Below are 21,336 nucleotides of genomic sequence, written 5' to 3'. Positions count from 1 at the left end.
ATAGACGATTCGAAAGAAAAACATCATTTTTGCCTTTGAAAGGACGAACAATCGAAGAACCTCTCAAATCCGGCATACACCCTTCCGACGGAATTAGCGGCCAGCTGAAGATCAATGGCTCCTCAATTTACCTCGTCTTTCTTACAACTTCTCAGCAAATAAGTAAGCATGCATATGATAGCAGGAAAGAGCTTTGAAGTAGATCGAGAAGTATCTATATATATCGTTATGCATTCATAATATTGTGGTATTATTACAAAGTATCATTACTCTTAATCTTCCCCTTTCCATCTTTTATATACCGCATCATCTTCCGGTCCGATAAATCTAAAACATTAATCAGTATATGTTTGATTCTGGAATCAATTCAATAAAAAGTAAACTCACTTCCTTACCATCCGATTAAATGAATTATCATTTTTCCTTATTGAATGAGGTGATAATTTATGTAGATAACCCATAGCTAAAGATTCCCAAGCGTGGTAACTGTGATACATAATGTACAGTGTTACGCTGAATCAGTATCGCTTTTCATTCCCTGTTCAGGTTTGGCCAGCATCAATCGATTTTGTGAACTCACGCATATTGACCAGTCTTTTCAAAATCAAATTCTTTTTCTTCATGAACTTTTTTAATTTCATCACCGTGCCACATTGGCCAAAAGAAAGCTCTTTCATTTAAAACTTGAATTTCTTCTGAATGTGATCTAGCTAATTGCCATGGTTTAACAACCGAATGATGTGCCCATATTCCACCATCAAAAGTTTCATATGAAGATAACCATCTTTCTATAAATGGTGAATGTGGGGATGAGATTATAATTGCGTTCTGTAGGCATTCACAAATATCATTAGGTTCACTTCTACCACAAAACAGTCTAATGCTTGATAAGTTTGATAATATGATTAAACAAACTCACACATAATCCTTCTGGATCTAAAGCTGCTCTCCTTGAATCAGGTGAAGCTTCCATACCCAACGTCGTCGGGAAATTCAATAAATCGTCGAATGGTTTGATTCTGTATATATGAGATATATGATTAGAGTCAGTATTAATGTTGATACATAGTACTCTTACTTACACAAAAATATCAATATCTAGATAAATTCCACCCGAATATTTCATAGCTAATAATCTTAATACATCCGCTTTATGTGCGAAATGATTCAAGGATTTACCATAAATTTCATTTGGTACTTGAGTTGATATTAATGTCAAATGAGGTTCGATTAGATCCCACCATGGTCCAGTTGGAAGGTATTTATAATGGCTACGTCGGGTAGTTTAGTTATCATATCAAGAATCAGCCATCAAATCTCAGCTGAAATATATATTACACTATATATCTAGTTTCGCTTCATTGTAGGTAGCATAGGGTTAGACCATTTTGAAATCGAATTCATCTTATTCATCTATTTAAAATCGACAAACAAAACTTACAAATATATTTTTTCAGGTTGTAAATTCAATAAAGCAGATCTAATAGCTAAATAAGCATAATAAGGTAATTCTTCACCTTTTTTACCTTGTTCAACATCTTTTAATCCATATACATAATGTACAGAATTTGGTATTATCTGATTTGGTAATTTTGGATTTAATGGATTAGGTAAATAACCTGGTTTTTCAATTGGTAAAGGTGGTAAAAAGTCTTTTGGTTGAACTAAAAATGGTGATTTAGACAGCTCATATTGCTTCCCATTGTTTAGTAATCCGGTGTATTGATATGTCATATACGTCTTTGAATGTATTTGTTGATATATGAATCCTAAAACCAGTATAGATAATAGTAATGGTATTATAGGTATCTGAACTATATGCGATCGACTTATAGGTATCGACTGAAAATAAACAGTTTATCAGTAAACTTATCATGGATTATACGGCCGGTTTGCTGGATATAGACGATACAACATTGCTTCCCCACTTACTATGGGCTTACCACCCTTCATCCAAACCGGTAAGACCATTCTCCTTGTCTTGTTGGGTTTCGTGGTATTGAATCTCGTTTTGATGGATTATTAGCTGTATTTTATATTTTTTATTTTAGGGTTCGGTCTTGCCTGAATCAATCTCCATTAAGCAGTCTATACACATGTATTGGGTCCTTTTTTTTTGAATTTTGTATTAATGTAGATTATTTGATATCCCAAAAGATCAAAAGTCGAATAAATCAAACGAATCCTTACGCTGGTAATATATAATTTAGCAAGTAGAGTGCAGAATATGATGCGGGGTTGAAGCACAAACAATAAGATATCGGTAATCTCCGCCAAACGAGATATCTTGGCGCTTAAATGGATCAATATATATTGCAGTCTGAGAAGGGATAATGGATAATTTGTAACCATTGAACAGAGAAGACTGAATGCTAAGAATTGTCTCATGCAGCATGTCCAGTCTATGAGCTCGAAAATATCTCTAAATTGTTTCAATATGCATACAAAATGTGCTGATATAATCAGCTAAAATACCCTTTCCTTCTTGTCCTCAACACCGTCTATACAGCATATACACTTATGAGATGTAAAGTACCCGCAATACTGCTTGAGACGCCTAGTAAGTCTGTATATACTACTATCGCTATACCTCCTTCTATCTCAGTTTGTAGGTAATATGTCATCCAACCCAACTTTGCCCTATTCTTCTCCTACCCATCTTTCAGCAATTTCACCTATATAAGGTAACCAAAATCTACTTAAACCTTCTTGAGCATCTTTCCAAGCTCTAAACGAAGTATATAATATACCACCTATTGAAGCTAATATATAGATTATTCTAAGGAATGTAGGTAATCTAATTATTAATTTAAATATTATATATAGGATTAATAGTGGTGTAGTAAATAAAGCTGATTGATATGCTATACAAATGAAAAAACAATTGTCGTTAAATAGTTTCTTTGGTTGTGTAGATGATGAGAAGATTGTATGACAATAATGGATATACGATATTGTGACTGATATTTGAGTAGTTTAGAATAACTCACCATGGAATCTAACATAATCATTCTGAGTTTCCAAAATTAAGAAGAGTAGAGCTAATTTAAATGTAGATCAGTAGATCAGTATCTTGAAAATAGTGTTTGGCTATATGATGCAATGCTTTTCAGATAACATATGATGTATTACCTACCCGTTATTGGACCACCTAAATATGCTACAGCAGCCATGATATCAACTCTCCAACCGAATCTACTTTCCCATGCATTCGCTCTATCACCTTCACCAAAAGCTCCTCCTCCTCCTCCAGTGGAACCATTCAATAAGCCAGCAGCTTCGGGATCATTGGAATAGGCTTGTGCTTGTGATGTTGGATCTGAAATTGATCCTCCAGATTGATATGAATTTGTCGCGTAGGATGATTGATCACTGTATATTGAAAAGTATAATTAGTAGAGATCGTTAGGGAGTGTGATAGTAGCAAATCATATTATTGAGCTTGTGCCATAGTGCATGGGACTTACCGAGTAAACCATGGTCTTTTAGATTTACCTTTCTTATTTGATGATTCGGGAGGATCAGTTGCAGGTACATCTGGAGGTGGTTGATCTATGAATATACATGATTCAGCTTTGCAAGCTGTGACGATGATTGGACAGCTGACACTTACATGGAGAGAAGTTGACTGACATATTAGCTCGAGTAATTTGATGTATAACTTGTACAGTCAGTCATAAAAGCAATGTGAACAGCAATAAATAATGTATAATGTTATTCAACAGAACAGCAGCATTAACGTGATCGTCATTCCCGGTTATCAAGATAAGTGACCTGTACTCATAGTACTCATAATTTATAAAACCAATTTATTACTTTTTATCCCAATCCATAAAGGAGATAGGTCGATATCCGCTCATCGTAGCTCTGCGTCCGTTAACTCTATGCGGTGCACGCATCATCATTATCATCACACAGCCGTTAACGTCACTGACCGCTCATTTCCTTTTGCCTAATGTTCACTTGAAATCACTTATCTTGCTACCACATATCACTTCTGCAAACGATATTCAGACATTTGACTTCCATTTCTCATTTCCGCTCTTCAAATAGAACGATATCGTCAAGGCACTTCCGTTTGAAATTCTGAACACCTTTGAGTGATCACCTTTAACGCTGTGATAGCCATAATCAACAAGAAACAACAGTCAACATGAACGCGGCTCTAATGGCCCAGATCCAACGTGAGTAAACATCAGGCTGATCATGCCTTACTTGCTACTTGTGGCTTGATACCTTATATCTCGTCAGCAATACTGAAGAGTGATACAACCTATGCTTCATCAGTTACTGACGCACTTTATTGTTCACAGAGGGTAAAGGCCTAAAGAAAGCCGTGACGAATGATAGATCAGGACCGGCTGTCGCTGGTAATGCCTCTGGTGGTGGTGGTGGTGGTGGAGGAGGAGGAGGAGGAGGAGGAGGAGGAGGAGGAGGAGGAGGTAGAAGTGTATCCTCGTCTGGAGCTGGTGCGGCAGTTAGTGGATCAGATGGCCCTGCACAACAATTAGCAGGATTGTTCGCTGGTGGAATGCCAACTCTGAAGAAAGCTGGAGGAAAGGCTGGCTGTGAGTATATTTACCTTCATTTCCCTTTCAATTCGACTGTACAAGCTTTGCACATCCTACATCGTAGAAGGTAACTATACGTCGATAACGATATGGGCAGGCTAGCTGACATTGACGAATTTGCAGCTGCAGCGACAAATCTAGCAAAGGCGCCGCCGATACTAGGATTATCTAAAGCACCACCTAAACCTTCAGCTGCTCCTCCGCCACCTCCCGTACCATCTGCTTCAAGTAGACATAGTGGTGCACCACCACCACCACCTCCGCCGCCACCTGGACCACCAAGTAGAGTCGCTCCTCCAGCTCCTCCGGCTCCTCCACCCCCTGGCAGAGGCATACCTGCACCGCCTTCTAGAGGGTAAGTGATGCCCTCTTTGATCATAAGAAGCTGCAAATAGAAGATACAAGGCATCATGAGCTCGGACACATTAGAATATGGATAATCTAGTGATCGAGAGCATAGAGAGAAGGGGAGGATGGGATTTTGCCTATTTAGTGGTCAGCATATGAAGAAAATTGCTAACATAAGGCTTTCTATATCAGTGCACCCCCTGCACCTCCTCCTCCACCACCTCCTTCTGCGCCACCTAGAGCACCACCTGCACCCCCTTCAGCCCCTCCAAGAACTGCACCTCCAGCTCCTCCTCCTCCTCCGCCAGCACCTTCGCCTCCTGCTCGATCAGTACCCACTCCACCATCAAGAGTACCACCACCTCCCAGATCAGCTCCTTCTGCTCCTCCACCACCCCCACCACCTCCTTCTGCTCCTCCAAGTAGAGGTGCACCACCCCCACCTCCTAGACCGTCAGGCGCACCTTCTTTACCTAGTAGACCGACTAGTACGGCAGGGGTAAGTTTGTCCACATCTAGATACGCGATACTGGATGATGGATAGACTGACATTTTGAGCAGAGAGCTGTTCCACCTCCTCCCCCTCGACCTTCAAGCTCATCGGGACCTCCAGTGAGTAATCAATACGAGAATGAAAAGTTCCTCGTGGAAAGATTTTTGCGCTAACTCACCTGTTTCCTTCGTAGCGTGCACCACCACCACCTCCTCGACCGAATGGCCCTCCAGCTCTCCCATCTCGAACGCCAAGTACGTCAACCCCTTCTAGAGGTTTACCCCCACCATTACCCTCATCGAATTCTTTAGCTCCACCCACGCCACCACGAAGACCATCTTCCAATTCCGTTTCATCAGGTTCCGCTCCTCCTGCACCACCAGCACCACCAGCACCTCCGGCGGGAGGCTCAAGACGCCTGCCACCACCTCGAGCACCTTTACCACCACCCAGACAACCCAGTCCGGAGCCTGAACCTGAATATGACGAGGAAGAGGAAGCTCCACCTCCACCAGTCGGCATAAGTCCAGCAAGGAATGCACCCAGTAGAGGTGTACCACCTTTACCCCCGGCTTTACCTCCAGCTATTACCAGTCCTGCTTCCGTGAGTCATCTCATACGCTTTAGACCACCCTGCATGCGGTGCACTGCTGATGTGCATATGTCCTTAGCGAGCTGTACCACCTGCTCCAGCTAGAGCGCCCCCATCACCAACTCCAGAGAGGATAAAACCTCAACCTGCTGGAACTCATTTCCCACCTCCACCACCCCCACCAGGTATATCACCTGCATCGAGAGCTCCACCTGCTCCACCCGTTTTGAGTAATGGGAATGGATATCAAGATGATGATGAGGATGAAGCTGGAAGTGGTGCACCTGAACCTCCTGCTGTGATAGGAAGTTGGACTTTCCCAATGAAAGGCATGTTCCCAGCTCCTAGACCATGGGCCGGCGGCAAGAAGTGAGTCTATGTTCATATCTTGCTCCAGTATTCGAATCATGTATAGGGTATGCGTTGATAATTTCCAAATTATTATCAGGACATACGCTAGTGGTAGAAGCTCAGGCGCTGGATTAGGATGTTCCGATTAAAGGTTTTGTTCGAACTGGATTGTACTGGACAATTAACAGATGGCCTGTTGCTGTTAGTTATTGCTAGAAAACTATGTATGGAGAAGGCATGCATATGGAATGTGTAGATTTGATTGTTCCTGCTTATTATGATGGCTACAGTGACTAAAAGCCATACATCAGATTTTGATACCTATCTAGTCTATAACTTATAGCATTGTAAACTGTATATATAAGTAAGCTAGAAATAATGAAACGTGGTTATCTAATCTCTTGTATGTCAGGTTTTTGGGAATATTCGAAACCCTGGGTTTTTTTGGGAATTATCCTATAAAATGGCGTGATATGCGTCATTTTGAGCATGTAACCGGAAATTCGTTTTTTTACTGGGTTTTGGGAATATAATCACTTTTGAGATTCTGTTTATTTACAACAACGTTAATCGTTAATCGTTCTTTGATTTTGATACTGAGGTTATACATTTACTTTATAACACACTTATCGTCTTTGACACATACAATAAGCTACTGGTATATGTTCATCCACAATGGCTACCAATATCACTTTCCACCCAGGTATGTAAATCAATTTGCGAACGGCGGATGAAGAATTTGGAATATACGAGTTTAAATGCGCAAGTCTCAAATACTGATTTATTATTGTTTTGCTCGATGATATACAGGAGCTGTCACTGAAGATGAACGAAATCAATTATTGAATCAAAAAGGTGCTACTATCTGGTTAACAGGTTTAAGTGCTTCAGGTAAAGTGAGTGTATATCTAGATTTCAGTGGTGATTTAATGAAAATATGTATTTGGATCTAGAATGAGATAAAACTGACTGGCGGTAATTTCATTTCCTCAATAGTCCACCATCGCTACTGCTTTAGAACAACATCTCCTCCATAAAAAATTACACGCTTATAGATTAGATGGTGATAATATCAGATTTGGATTAAACAAGGTGAGTATTGCCCCTAGAATCCAATGATAGACTAAGATGGAGAGCAAAGGAGGAGGAACAAGTAACTGAACACTACATTATCAGACTTATTGACATGTTTTATCGTTATTTAGGATCTCGGTTTTGACCAAGCATCAAGAGTTGAAAACGTGAGTTGTTTGACGCGTATAGGCTTAACTGTTAAATTAGATTCATTTCTGACAAATTGAACCGATCTGATGATATTTCTCACTGCCCATAGATCCGAAGAATCGGAGAAGTTTCATTATTATTCTCATTATCATCAACAATAGCTATAACAGCTTTCATTTCACCTTATATTTCAGATAGAGAATTAGCTAGATCATTACATGAAAAACATTCTCCAGCAATTCCATTCATTGAAGTTTACGTTGATGCTCCTTTAGATGTTGTTGAATCAAGAGATCCAAAAGGTTTGTACAAAAAAGCTAGAGCTGGTGAAATCAAAGGTGAGTGTTGTTTTTTCTCGTCCTACAGTTCACAACTATTCAAGTTATTGCAAAAATAATAGTTTTCATCGGAAGATAAATATGGAAATGGACATGCCTTATAAGGAAATAAAGCTGATATGAATTTTTCTGATGATAGACTTCACTGGTATTTCAGCACCTTATGAAGCTCCTGTCAAACCTGAAATTCACATTAGAACAGATCAAGTTGATGTTGCTGGTGCAGTAGAAATCATCGTCAAATACCTCGAAGAACAAAGTTTGATTCCTGCATAATTGGATTGAAAGACGAAAAAAGATGTAACGCCATAGAGGTCCTGGAAATTATGAAATCGTGGATATTTTTGGTTTGATTTGCATGTATGTCCGGTCGCTAAAGCAAAATCGAAGTTCCTTTATTATGTGTTTCTTCTTGTTATATACGCGATTATGGAGATCTTGGATCCTTTTACTCACTAGAAGCGATGATGAGAAGAATTTAGGGACCAGTAAACGAACGAGACTTCCAGTCCTCCTCTTTCGCTTCAAGCTGATCAAGATATACAAAGATAATGTCATACAGACGATACTGACCAACCTTTTCATAGCTTGCCCTGTAAACGTCTACACAATATTTACGTGAATATGTCAGCTTCGAGTTCCACATCAGATACTGAAGATCTCTTCAATATTGAAATTGATAGTAATCTCCAATCATTCAAAGCACGAGCTGTCAATCATGAATCTACTGTACTTGTTGCAGCCGGCTATAATCAAAAAGGCAACAAAATTATAGGATCAGCTACAAGTATATATGGTAATTTGAAAATCAAGTATAACAATGATGACGATAAAGATATGGCTGAAGCTAGATTTCAATTATTTTTGAAAAAGTGTTGGGATGTTACTAATGATTTACATTCTGATTCTGGCTTGGGAACGGATAATAAACGTAAAACACGAAAATTAACTCAAAATGAAATAAATACTGGATTGAGAGAAAATATCGAATCAATGGCAGACCTATTTTACGAAGATAGCGAAAAGTTTCATTCTTACAATACTGAAGCTGAGAAATCTGATATGAGATCTCAAACAGGATACAAGATAGAATATCTTGAAAATATAGAAGAAATTATGGAATGTAATAGGATTATAACAACAATGCAGAATGATATAGATAAAAAAGAAAATATCGATGGATATTTTTATTTAACGTATAAAGGTAAATCTGTTCCTGGAACAAATACTGATGATCAAAGATGGATATCGAGATTTTACAATAAATTAGAAATGATTGGTACTTCAATAAGTTTGAATCCTTGTTCAAGATATACAGATGGAAGAGTCAAACAATGTTGGGATTCTTTGAACAAATTTAAAAGATTTTATGACGAAGAATATGATATTGGGTCTGAGATCGATAACAAACGAGGTCCATCATTAGTAAAAAAGTTAAGAGAATTGATAAGAGAACACCCAGGATCAAATCTTGCATCATCCTTAACAAACATCGGTATTTTCGAAATTTCCGAATCATTGACTGAAAAAGTCCCTTTTATCTGTAATACAAGATATATAGAAACTGGTAATGAGGGTTCAACTGAAATCAGCGAAAATCCTGACACGTCTATCCTTGACAAAGCAAATGATGAAATTATGGATGATTATATTCCTCTTCTTCCTGATAGTATTTATACGGGATCGTAGGTTTTACAATATCCGATGCTAATTCAGATGAATATAGCTTGGATACTCTACTTTCACTTCAATAACACACAAACACATAGTTACCGTTTCGTCATTCGTCGTTCGTTTGTAAGTGGATTTATTGCAGTATGTAAGAGCAGATGCATGCGGTCTGTCAAAAATCTATGAAAGAGTTAAAGAAGACAGCTTTTGGTTCTCCTTTCAGTATACTCGTACTCGTACTGTAAAATAGACGTCATTCAGCACTATCCTCTTTGAAACCTGTTCCCAAAGAAATCCTTTCTTTAAAATTGCCTTTCCGCCACAAAGGATGAATACACTTTGGAGTGCTTCTTGTAAAAGGTGGTATCGACGATAAGCAATCACAATTAACAGCAGACAAGAAAGAATTCGCCACCCAGCTATGCATTTATATACGTTGCTACAGGCTTTTTTTTTCAAGCTGTACCATCTGATTACCCTTTTTTCAAAATTTGTCTCCCTCCTTATCTATCCCTACGAAAGCTGAGATATTTTCAATTCCCCTTCTACCTAACACAACGGCTTCACCTACATAATCAATCCTCTTTTTATCCATACAGTACATTCCAAGAGCGCAAAGATGGATTCTTCAACGAGCGTCGCCGATCCCAGCGAGAGAATCTCATACAATACCCCTACAGTATTCGCACTGGTACGACCAAGTACAAAAACCAAGGGTATCATGGAATGTGGTGTTTTCGGCTGGATTGGTCCTACATTACCTGAGGACAATATTCCATTCAAGAGATACCATGAAAAATGCATGGAGGCGCTTACGAGTTCATTACCAAGTCTATATGCCACAAAAGATCCTGATAATCTGAAATTTGAAAATTCTTTCAGTGTAATCAATGAAAGTATTCAGAATGTAACAGAAAAATACAAAGATTATGAATTCATAGCTTTAGTTTTAGATGCTGATAAACATCTTGAATCAATTTGAGATTGGAGGGGATGTAGAACCCCCGCCTCAAACGACACAAACGAACTTACAAGTATCTTATTGATAAGTAAAGAGACGGTTCCATCTAATACGAGTAGATTCACTTCTAAATCTATTTCTAATGGTCGATTCAGCAATTCAAATTGGCTTAATCCATTCGGTTCATCCGGAAAGAATGAAAATGGTACTAAAGAGATCATAACAGCAAGGAAAGTTTATAATGCTTGTAGAGATGAAGACCGAGAAAGAGGTGACATAGATGCACAAACGCTCGGTAAAGAATTTAGAGAGTTTTGTAATAGTGATCATACACCATCAGATGATGAAATCAAGCAATTCCTAAAAAAAAACACCCAAGAAGTAATGTTATCACAATCTCACGGGAATCTATGGATTTACCTTTCTGGGATGACATTAGTTATTACGATATGGGAAAGTGGAACGCTCCTTTGGCAACTTTTGAACTTTCTGATGTACATAATACGGTACCAAAGTCAGACGAAGAAGAAGAAGATCTGATTGATTTACATGGTAGCTCGATTGGTGTACGATCTCAACATTATAATGGATCAACTCTTTCAAGCATCGCGAGCGACAATGATTTCTCATTGATTTAGATTTTCAGTACATTTTGTACTTCCTCCTTCATTTGTCTTTCTTTCTTTCGATTATCTGCTCAACATGTCTCTAGGATCTAACATGCATTGAATTGTCTTTCAGTCCAAAAAGGAAAAAATCCTATTCATCCTTTGAGCCGAACACTGACTTAGCATCGAGGAGCATGCCACAAAGGGGAAATGTGTCATTGGGTGTTTTACGGTAGAGCAATATGAGACAAGAAGTCAAATTATGGGGTCCATTATGTCACATATATTGCGTGCTTGTAAGAGCTTCTGCTTCTCATACCCTTAAAGGACACATTACGAGTACCTATCTGGGACTACGAGTGACAAAGGTTATCTCTGGATCGTGGTGTATCATTGCTCTCAGAGCTATCTAATTGCAGCAGACTTTTCTAGATTCGAGCAAAGGAGCAAGATGAAGGTCAGACAGATCATCGGTGAGGGATTCGCCAAAAGAGGCTCTATACATTTTGCATAGCTTAGCGAATAGTGGCCGAGACGATGTTCTGGAGCTTCGGTCACCGGTGACACGGCCAAGATCCTTTCTCCCCTTTGTGAGCAAGAAGAATCCTCACTTTACTATACATCCCTTCAGCTAACCCCGTTTACCTCCTTCTCTGTCAGAACTCGTACATCATGCGAGTTTGAGCTCCCCCAATGATTGTACTGGAAACAGAGGTCCATCAGTTGGTTTACGTGTATATAAAGACATCGATTTCAGACAAAATTCATCATTGCAATCTCCATCCCACTTTCATCCAATCCACAAACAGCGACCATACGACATCAAAGTTGATCTGGACCATGTCTTCTCACGCACGATCTTCCGCAAATGAATTCACTCACACTACTCCAACGGCTTTTGTATTTTTGAAAGCCAAAGAGGATAAAAGTGGCATTTACGCTACTTTCTCCGTTGACGGTTGGTCCGGACCCGAGATACCTTCTGATGAAGATGCTCAACACGCGTTTGAAGATTATACAAACGATTGTAAATATATGATGAATAAGTTCCTCCGTGATAAACACTTCAATGGTTTGGATGATATCATGACTCAATCTCAGTCAAGATTAACACAATTGCAGGACAGTCACCAAGAAAGACAAGCGGCAGGAGGAGTTTTTGGTAGGGAATCTCTCAAGGGGATTGACCTCCGAATAATGGCTGTAGATAGTGAAGCAACAAAAGGAACTTTAGAGGCAATTTTAGCACACAGCGCTACTTCCAATCAAAAGGGTGGTCCTTATGGTATTATAGCTGTAGGTACCACACCAAAAACATCGAGTTCGTCAGCTAGACAAATGGCTAGAAGTATGGCTTCTTCCGTTGGCCATCATACAGATTTATCGAGAACTGTAAAGTACTTAATCTTCGTAGATGGGACAATGGACGTTCCCAAGCTTCTTCACTCTTACATGAAGCTGCTTCGAAATTTTCAGCTAATTATCCTCAAGGTACTGCCTTTCCGAAAAATAAAGACTTGACCAAATTCGAAAATAATACTGGATGTATCATTATGCAAGTTCCTGAAAAGGCTTTGTCCTTACCGATGTTCGAAGATGGACAATCTATTGCTGAATCTTCTTTTGGAAATTACAGTTTAGAGGATGATCGGGCTCCGCTTCTCTGAATTTAGTCCTGTATTCATGCTTGTGACGCTTGGAGCTACTCGTGAGCAAAAAGTCATTACAAGTTGAAACGTTTTATGCATTGGGTTCTTGTGCTTTTGTTGCTATTTGTATGGCTCACTGATGTGGTATGCATGAGAGGACTTGGCAATATGTGCTGCATTGCAATTTGAGAAGAAGACTGCAAAGACTTCTGGACAAGCGATATCGCTTGGAACTGAGCAACTTCACTCCTTTAGCAAATACAGTACAGTACAATAAGGGAAAAGCGTGGCTGCCCCAATTCGGCTTCGAATGAAACTGTCTGTCCTTCCCTTGATTCGAGTACCGGTCACCTTACGCTTGCTGGTCAACGCTTACACGCTACTAGACGCAACGCTCTCGATTTGTATAGTATCAATGTCCATTCTAGCTAATTCCAATGTATGTTTTTCCAGAATGTAACAAACAAGTTAAGCGACTTCTCAAGGATAAGATATCAGATTCTAAGTATTTAGATCGTCAATGGTTAATTCAAGAAATTCAAGATATTTTATCAAGAGTAATATCAACAGCTTCCAAGGATTTTAGAGCATTAGCGCTCCATTATGATAAATCATCATCCAGATTGGGAAAAAAACTGATGAGACTCTACAATTACTTGGTTCAAGATTTTTGGATTTTTGGAAAGGTGGAACAGGAATTTATCTTCAAATGATAGCGAGATTTGAAATTTATTATCGAAATATCCAGGATATATTGTCTTGAGGTGTCATACAGATGCTTTTGAACTGCCTTTTTTCGAAGACATATCTTTCATTTGGTCTGAAAGCGACTGGCAAGAATCGAAACTGGAAAATCCAGAACCTTTAGTTGAAATAGGAGAATCCTCAAATACAGCTGATCTAGAGACCGCTATACGCGGTAGCTCAGCTTTCATCAAGTCAATATGGACGAGAGAAGATCCTTCTCTGATTTGATCTGACCAAGGTACTTCCATCTATCTGCCAATATCTTCATACAGGTTGGTATGGCTTCTTCCTATGTTATCGTTGAATGCATTATTATTTCGCATCGCGCTCGAATGATGCCATCGTACATTTGAATATTTGACTTCTCAATATACTATGCTATAATACAGACTTATGCTGTACCCCATATATGACCTTCTACCTTAAATCTGCTTTAAATGGAGTTATTTGGCACTATTTCTTTCCGATAGATTTTCTAGCATCATCAAATCTTCTAACGATAACTTGACATTGCGTCATAGAACAGAGTTGTTTAGATTTCGATTTGACTTGATCATTGAATAATTGTAATCCAGCAGCTTTTTCGACGTGTTCAACAGGAACGATGAAAGATCTTAAATCAGCTTGATCTGGAATTTCTGCATTTGGTAAAACAAATGCCCCTAACGCTAATTCTTTGATTGTACTTGCTGATGTTGTTGGGTATGCTGGATTCTGGTTGGGGTTTGCTGGTCCTGGTTTTTGAGGATATGCGAAATCAGGTCTGGAAGCCAAGATAACTTTGGCGAAATGAGTTGGTACAGATACAGAAGGTGGATTACCGATTACTTCGTATGACTGAGGTTTCAATATTAGATATCAGCATAGATCATTCCAGCCGGGGAAAGTGGATACTTACAACTCGCCATTTACCATCGGGCTGTTTGGCGGGAAGATACAATGGTACACTATGAAAAGAAAATTAGTGGTGGATCATATCAGTATAATTTACTGAGCAGCTCACGTGAATACGTATACATCCTCGAAATTGTTGGTCAATCGTCTGCAGAAATCTTCTAAGTATGCCCAGTCTAAGCAGAGTATTCTATCAGCTTTCTCGACCATAACGGTAAAATCGACAAAATGGCTAACTTACAATGTCTGTTGAACCCATCTCCAACTTGTGGAGCAATGTTCGATAGGTAGAAAGTCTCGTTCATGGCTTGTTGAGAGATCTTAGCATCTGCTGCTGGTACCCTGAATGTAATTCACAAACTGATCAGACACCAATCTCACATAGACCGATATCACAATTACTCACATATGTCCTCTATCATAACCACTCTTGAAATCTTTGATGGGATATAAGTAAGCGACCTGAAGATAACTCTCACCTTTCAATAATTTGACTTACAATCTTGTAACTTTGCTCTGAATATCTCTGGTACACCTTCATCTTCCATGAACACACTCTTCGATCGATCACCCTTGGTCACAACTTTTTCACCATTGCCTGTAGTGTCAGCCTTTCTAGCTTGATCTAAAGGTACAGTCTGGGTACCAGCTGCTGCAGGAGGTGGCGTTCGAGCTAAAGATGTTGATGTCAAATGCTCAGCTGTCCATGCTGGATGCTTCAGTCGTCTATCATAGGCTGCAGTATAGGCTGTTCTCTTTAGGATATCTGGAGTTGGACCTGCAGCAACGTTAATCAGCTGAGATGTTTATTCACTTGATATTGATTATAGCGTCAAGTGATGTAAAGGAGACCCACCTGGGAAGCCATGTGCCAATACAGCACTGCCTACAGCGGTAGGTATCAAAGCTCTACTTTCCTGCTTGCCGCCTTCAGGTGGTGGTGGTGGAAGCTGAACAGTTGGTCCGGTAGAAGTTGGTTTTCTTGGGTAAAGTACACCAGCTCCAACACCAATGGTGAGACCCGCTGCAAAGAGCAAAGAAGGACCTAAAGTAGGCATCTCGTAGCGATCTTGACCGATTCAATTGAGTTCGGCTGTACTGTAGGACAAGAAAGTTGAAACAATTGCATGTTGACTTTCGACTTGGGTTTAATTCGTTGATTTTCGAAAAATCACTCGTCAAGGTGGAGGTTATGGCTTGTGACGACTGATTAGCTTTTATTACAAACTATTCTAATACAGTATCGAAATAATCCTAATGAGCTATTAGTTTTTGATATACTCGTAATTCCGACGGAAGATCAGCGAAGATAGATAAATGTTTTCAGCTTTGACCTGGATACCATTAAATGCTACAGTTTAGATTGTACTTCCATAATTTACTCCTTTCTCTTTTTCATCCTCGTAGATCTATCCTTCGACCGAGAATCCCAATTAGGCCTATACAATGTCCACAGAACACCTGATGGGAGACATCGGAGCTGTCTTGGAAGCTTTGATGGGAACAGCTGATGAACCCCGACAAGAGTAAGTACTTAGCTTTCATCTTGACCATATAGCGTCAAAGCTTATACCACAACACAAAGAGCCGAAAAGCATCTTCGGCAACTCACAATCAATACACCGGCAGAAGTATTGCTCTTACTTGCTCAGATTGGTGCTCAGGGTGTTGGAGGATTCCAACTCGATGTGAGTATGATTTGTCTGCGAACGACGAGAGATGGTAAAGCTGATCATAAATCCTAGCAACGACTCCTTGCAATCATCTTACTGAGAAGGTTGTCTTTCAAGCCACTTCCTGGCCTTTTTCTGAATGGCAACTCTCAACATGCTACAGCACCTTTCGATGTCCTAAGAGAAACCACTAGAAGTCGGATAGAAACAGTGTTATGTGCTGGATTAAAAGATGAGATGGACACTAGAATGAGAAAAGGCTTAGGAGTATGTGCGGCTGGTTGGGCTCAAGAAAGCTCAGCAAGACACAGTCAGTGGTCTTCAGGCCGTCCTGGATTAACAAGTATAAGCTGATACCGTGCCAAATTTGCAGGACCGTTACATCCTTTACCGCCTGTATTACTAGAGCTTACAGCTTCACCACACCCTTTTCATCGATTCACTCCATTTCAACTTCTTGATATGACTCCAACCTTACTTGTGGATTCCGTAAGCGATCCTTTACCCGCACCTCAACTTGCTCAGATATTATTAGCTGGTATGAATGATCCTAGCGTTGACGTTAGAGTAGAAGCTATGAAAGCGGTTAGAAGTGTTTTGTTCGAAGGCGTAACAGGGAAGGAGAGGGAAGAGATAGGTTCTCAGTTGGTTCACCAAGCTTTCCAAGTAAGTTTCTACCTTCGCCTGTGTACTTGTTTCGGCCCGCTAACAATCCAATCAGGCTTTGTCGCGTTTACCGCCCAAATTACTATCGCATGCCTTAGTCCCTTTGGTAGATTTAGCTTCAGTTCACCCAAACCTTTTTCTACCAGCGTTGAATGATATATTACCGTATCTTCTGTCAATGATTTCACCTCCAGCTGGGCCTTCTAGTCATCAATTTTCGCCATACCCCAATTCGAATTTACCTTTAGAAGATTGGGAAGAGATAGCAAATCCAGCTTCAGAGATACTGCTTTCATTATGCGAGATGAGACCTTCACAGATGGATGAATGGGAAAGTGGCAGAGTAGGAAGAGAACTAGTCGGTCTACTGATAGGTAGACAAGTGGGAAGCCTCGAAGAGGATTGCCAAGATTGGCTGATCACTCACGATGTGAGTGAAACAAATCACCTCCCTCGAATCTCTCATCGCTAATTATCTCACAGCCGGATGAGGAAGATGAGGAGTATCCCGTATTTGCCGAGGAAGCTTTGGATCGTTTAGCCCACGCGCTTGGTATGTTAACCTTCGCCTTTTCGCATTCAACCTGCGTTCTGGATCTGATGTTTTCTGTTCAGGAGGTACAACTCTATTACCAGCAGTATCAAATCAAGTGCAATCCTTGCTCACTCAGGAGGATTGGAGATGTCGATACTGCGCGTTAGTAGCGATAGCTGCAGTATCAGAAGGCTGCTTTGAAGAGCTGAATCCTCGAATACGTGACGTATTGACGTGAGTACTCGGTGATGGCTGATGAGTAGTGTTCGCTGAGAAAAAAAGCTAGTATAATATCGCCAACGGCCAAAGACCCGCATCCCCGAGTTAGATATGCCTTCTTGCAATGCATTGGTCAATTGTGTTCCGATTGTGAAGTAAGTTATGCGAATCAGCATGACCCGCGGCCATGAGCGCCAAAATCTGACGATTTTCGTTTCGATAGGGAACAATGCAAAGGGACTATGCGGACGATGTGTTACAGATATGTTTGGCTTTATTGGAAGATCCGGTTACAAGGTGAATAAATCACCTATGTGGTGATCTTACCCACTGACCATTCCTTCAATAGGGTTTGTGCGCACTCTGCAGCATGTCTGACGAACTTCTTCCAAGATGTCGAGCCGGAATCATTCTCTCGATATCTCGATCCTTTGGTCAAAGCCTTACTCACCCAATTTCACTCTGGTCCATTGTATCTTAAAGAGCAGGTTCTGGCTACAATGTGTAAGCACTTTCGAAGTCTCTCATATACCCGCAGGCTGGTATCAATTGACGTGAAAATGCAGCAAATGTTGTTCTAGGAGCAATGGAAACGTTCATACCGTACTATCGTGAGCGATTCAAATATACGCGCTCCGCAACGTTCAGCTGATAAGCTATAATAGGTACTGTGATGGACTTGGCTATACACACCCTTAAAACTGCTACATCGGAAGAGCAACAGCAATTGCAAGGTAGAGCGATGGAATGCGCTACTCTGATCGGTAAGTTGTATCTTAGATAATTCACAGCGCGTCGCTGACGATGGATCTGTTATGATTAGGTTCTGCTGTTGGAAAATCAGTGAGTATGACTTGCAAAAATGGTTATGCACAAAACTGATTGTATACATTGTACAGACATTTGCAGGAGATGCCGTAACCATTGCGCAGATCATGCTTACCGTACAGAATTCGCTACAGCCTGATGACAAGCGGACCTCATATTTGATGGATGGTAAGACAAACACTTACTTTCTATCCGGCGCGCGAATACAGCTAACCTCGGTGGTTTATGAACAGCATGGACCAGTTTATGTGTAACGCTAAGGGATGATTTTGAACCCTTCTTACCGCAAGTGATTCCACCTTTACTCAAAGCAGCCTCGTATCAACCGCCTAAATCTGATACATGTGAGCGTTGTTTCCTTTCGGACCATTGGAAGTTATCGTTACTGACTACATACATATTGTAGTGTTATCGAGCTTTGAAGATTCTACCCTGGATACCGAAGACGCTCTTGTGGCATCAAATACATCGGAAATGGACGAAAAGATACAAGCATTTAGTAATCTTACTCTTTACGCTTTTAACATGAGGGGGAAATTGCGGCCATGGCTCGAACCAAGTATGCAATTAAGTTTGGATGCTTTGGTCAATAGGTATTCTGAGGATGTTAAAGAGGTGAGATCAATAGTTTTCTGATACTGAGGTGGAAGAGACTGACAACCTTATCTCCTCCCTATAGGCGGCTGCATTGTGAGTATTATTCTGTCACTATAATCACTCCTCAACTCTTCAGACCCTGTTCGTCAGGTATATATGGCTAACTCAATGGTTTTTCTTAGCTTGGTTCCCGGTCTATTGCAAGTAGCCAAAGAATCAGGAGCATGGAATGATACTCCTAATAACCTGATCGAAGTCTTCCAGAGAATTATAAATGCTATAGTCAAGGAGCATGACCCTTCCAACTTAGCTCTGCTGTAAGTCATTCATATCATCGTATACCGTTAGAATGTTATCGTAATACGAAAGAACTCATTTCTGTCAATTATCAAATAGATACAAATCCTTCACCGATTCCTTACACGTAGTATCATTATCACTTCCTGAAAATCTCTCTAAATCACTCATCGCGGCGACTACAGCTCATCTCAAAGATTTGCAATCAGCTAGAATAGATAGAGAAGCACAATCTGAATATATGGATGATGCCGATCGCGAAATATACATGGAGGAGCAAGAAAACGAAGACTCCGCTTTAGACCAAATTGATAAAGCTATGATCATGATTTTAATGTTTGATCAAGGATTGAAAGACAAAATAGACACAATCCAGGGTTTAAGGAAAAAGACCAGCAAGAGAGGTTTACAGGATGGTTATGACCAGGGCATATAGACTTTGATCTGTAAGCGGGATGCCTTCTATGCCTTTGCGTCCAAGCGGTTGCACAGATTGGTTTGAAATCAATAGAATAAACGAGATGCATAACAGGTCAATGTATAAGAATGCTTTCCGCTCAGAAATATAAGAAAAATTGCAATTTGTTCAGTACTAGATTAATGATTCCATGCCGTCTGTCCACTTGAATGGATTAGCTGAGGAAGCATCGGTTTGCGATTCTACGAACATTGACTCAACCGGAATCAGAGGATCTTCAGGCTCAACAGGATCAGACTTATAGTCATGTTTGATATCCTCTAAGAAAGGTAAGTTCAAAGCATCTTCATGAGCTTTTGCAAGAATGATTCCAGGATAGTTGGTCATGAATTTTGAGAGATGTTTATCGCTAAGATCCTTAGTTTTAGACCATTGTCCGAGGAAATCTGATCCACAGCGAGGTATATGTTGCTCAGCTTCAATGTATAATTTTGGATCTCTTGGTGAGTTATATACTCTCACACCCCTCAAACTCTCATATCTAGCAAGAGACGGTCTTGAGGATGTATCTTTAGATGATGGAAATTTGAGTTTACTTCTCCAACCTCGTGTTGATTTGGATAAAGGGTTTCCATGATCTCTAACACCTAAAACCAACATTCCATAAATGGTCTCACCTTTTGCTGATCTCCCAGAAGCTCTAGAGATATCGTCCCAAAGCTTGGAGGTGGTATCTGCATTAACCGGGAAACGCTTGAAAGAATCTGAATCGATGTGTTCCAATCTGTTTCTGATACCGTTCACAGCGGTTTGCGTATCGGTGAATCCACCAACTTCGAGAGCATCTTTAGTAACTTTATCGACCTTTTGGATATATTCATTAAAAGCAGTTTTGATCTCAGGCGTTAAAGCGAATCCCCTCCCAAGCCAAACTCGAGTTTCCCAACTGGCTGGTCCTTTGTTGTTACTGGTTTTCTTAACGGTGATAAATTGAAAGCATGTGGCGGGATAGTAGCTCTCTTTATGGCTTGTCGCAACTGCTGAATTCATTTTACTGTATCGTATCTGGTGTCAGTGTTTTAAAGAGATAGAGAGACCTGGTATCTTTTGATAATGTGTGAGTACGTGTTCTTCAAATGCCTTGTCGCGGTACTTTACACACATATATGTATATATGGGGAAAAGCTTTGATGACGACCTCAGCGGAATATCTGGCTTTCATAGCGTGAAATATATTTGAACCACTTTCAGTTCCAGACAATGCCATGGCCTTGTTCGTTACCGCCAGGTCCTCAGATTCCGAGTACTGTGAGGTGCTGTGTGGTCTGCGGTGTCTGTCACTTTTGTCATTACGAAGCATGCTTCTTTAATTTATCTCCTTTCATGACGCATGTGTGTATTGCATGTCCGGCAATTGCTGTATAGTGGCAGGTCGTCTGGAGACCTCCATGTCGGTTGCCAAGTCCTGGAATTAGCATATTCCAATAGTGCACGCATAGTATATCTGTGTTTTAAGGAGATAGGTTTGGCAAGATAATAACGCGTCCCAAAGAAGGGCTGATTGCAAATTCTCACAACGAAAGTAACTCCGGACTTTGTGCAAATACAGTCATACTGTATCTAGGATACCACATATACATGACTGAATATCGTCGC

General features: G+C 40.2%; 10 protein-coding genes across 10 annotated transcripts; 6 read left to right on the top strand and 4 right to left on the bottom strand.

The window, feature by feature from the left end:
* Positions 1–272: 272 nt before the first annotated feature.
* Positions 273–1,971, bottom strand: L201_005640 (uncharacterized protein; the record flags this gene model as incomplete). The annotated part of the gene is made up of 7 exons (XM_066221369.1): positions 273–327; positions 388–486; positions 581–828; positions 920–1,019; positions 1,083–1,271; positions 1,442–1,842; positions 1,933–1,971. The coding sequence occupies 7 exons, from the start codon at positions 1,969–1,971 to the stop codon at positions 273–275; spliced, it is 1,131 nt and encodes a 376-aa protein (XP_066077466.1).
* Positions 1,972–2,640: 669 nt separating this feature from the next.
* L201_005639 (uncharacterized protein) lies at positions 2,641–3,635 on the bottom strand (the record flags this gene model as incomplete). The annotated part of the gene is made up of 5 exons (XM_066221368.1): positions 2,641–2,864; positions 2,991–3,041; positions 3,137–3,372; positions 3,468–3,552; positions 3,614–3,635. The coding sequence occupies 5 exons, from the start codon at positions 3,633–3,635 to the stop codon at positions 2,641–2,643; spliced, it is 618 nt and encodes a 205-aa protein (XP_066077465.1).
* Positions 3,636–4,153: 518 nt separating this feature from the next.
* Positions 4,154–6,504, top strand: L201_005638 (uncharacterized protein; the record flags this gene model as incomplete). Its single annotated transcript, XM_066221367.1, has 8 exons — positions 4,154–4,184; positions 4,314–4,568; positions 4,695–4,926; positions 5,112–5,418; positions 5,481–5,531; positions 5,606–6,016; positions 6,084–6,373; positions 6,453–6,504. The coding sequence occupies 8 exons, from the start codon at positions 4,154–4,156 to the stop codon at positions 6,502–6,504; spliced, it is 1,629 nt and encodes a 542-aa protein (XP_066077464.1).
* Positions 6,505–7,030: 526 nt separating this feature from the next.
* L201_005637 (adenylylsulfate kinase) lies at positions 7,031–8,193 on the top strand (the record flags this gene model as incomplete). Its single annotated transcript, XM_066221366.1, has 6 exons — positions 7,031–7,058; positions 7,166–7,251; positions 7,352–7,447; positions 7,561–7,596; positions 7,689–7,917; positions 8,057–8,193. The coding sequence occupies 6 exons, from the start codon at positions 7,031–7,033 to the stop codon at positions 8,191–8,193; spliced, it is 612 nt and encodes a 203-aa protein (XP_066077463.1).
* A 348-nt stretch (positions 8,194–8,541) lies between these two features.
* L201_005636 (uncharacterized protein) lies at positions 8,542–9,606 on the top strand (the record flags this gene model as incomplete). Its single annotated transcript, XM_066221365.1, has 1 exon — positions 8,542–9,606. One exon carries the CDS (start codon positions 8,542–8,544, stop codon positions 9,604–9,606), a length of 1,065 nt encoding a protein of 354 aa, XP_066077462.1.
* A 601-nt stretch (positions 9,607–10,207) lies between these two features.
* L201_005635 (uncharacterized protein) lies at positions 10,208–10,570 on the top strand (the record flags this gene model as incomplete). The annotated part of the gene is made up of 1 exon (XM_066221364.1): positions 10,208–10,570. The coding sequence occupies one exon, from the start codon at positions 10,208–10,210 to the stop codon at positions 10,568–10,570; it is 363 nt and encodes a 120-aa protein (XP_066077461.1).
* A 1,427-nt stretch (positions 10,571–11,997) lies between these two features.
* L201_005634 (uncharacterized protein) lies at positions 11,998–12,824 on the top strand (the record flags this gene model as incomplete). Its single annotated transcript, XM_066221363.1, has 2 exons — positions 11,998–12,482; positions 12,572–12,824. The coding sequence occupies 2 exons, from the start codon at positions 11,998–12,000 to the stop codon at positions 12,822–12,824; spliced, it is 738 nt and encodes a 245-aa protein (XP_066077460.1).
* Positions 12,825–14,006: 1,182 nt separating this feature from the next.
* Positions 14,007–15,505, bottom strand: L201_005633 (uncharacterized protein; the record flags this gene model as incomplete). The annotated part of the gene is made up of 7 exons (XM_066221362.1): positions 14,007–14,390; positions 14,452–14,500; positions 14,557–14,623; positions 14,689–14,789; positions 14,854–14,884; positions 14,947–15,225; positions 15,304–15,505. 7 exons carry the CDS (start codon positions 15,503–15,505, stop codon positions 14,007–14,009), a joined length of 1,113 nt encoding a protein of 370 aa, XP_066077459.1.
* A 388-nt stretch (positions 15,506–15,893) lies between these two features.
* On the top strand, positions 15,894–19,698 carry L201_005632 (uncharacterized protein; the record flags this gene model as incomplete). The annotated part of the gene is made up of 19 exons (XM_066221361.1): positions 15,894–15,973; positions 16,033–16,135; positions 16,193–16,430; positions 16,494–16,786; positions 16,842–17,216; positions 17,270–17,339; positions 17,402–17,555; positions 17,608–17,695; positions 17,764–17,837; positions 17,890–18,044; positions 18,107–18,151; positions 18,206–18,304; positions 18,364–18,383; positions 18,440–18,536; positions 18,602–18,712; positions 18,775–18,983; positions 19,048–19,058; positions 19,148–19,282; positions 19,362–19,698. The coding sequence occupies 19 exons, from the start codon at positions 15,894–15,896 to the stop codon at positions 19,696–19,698; spliced, it is 2,694 nt and encodes an 897-aa protein (XP_066077458.1).
* A 156-nt stretch (positions 19,699–19,854) lies between these two features.
* L201_005631 (uncharacterized protein) lies at positions 19,855–20,730 on the bottom strand (the record flags this gene model as incomplete). The annotated part of the gene is made up of 1 exon (XM_066221360.1): positions 19,855–20,730. The coding sequence occupies one exon, from the start codon at positions 20,728–20,730 to the stop codon at positions 19,855–19,857; it is 876 nt and encodes a 291-aa protein (XP_066077457.1).
* Between the last annotated feature and the right edge of the window lie 606 nt (positions 20,731–21,336).

This window comes from Kwoniella dendrophila, chromosome 7, assembly GCF_036810415.1.
Source record: "Kwoniella dendrophila CBS 6074 chromosome 7, complete sequence".
NCBI lineage: Eukaryota > Fungi > Basidiomycota > Tremellomycetes > Tremellales > Cryptococcaceae > Kwoniella > Kwoniella dendrophila.
This window is presented reverse-complemented; position numbering and strand designations above follow the sequence as displayed.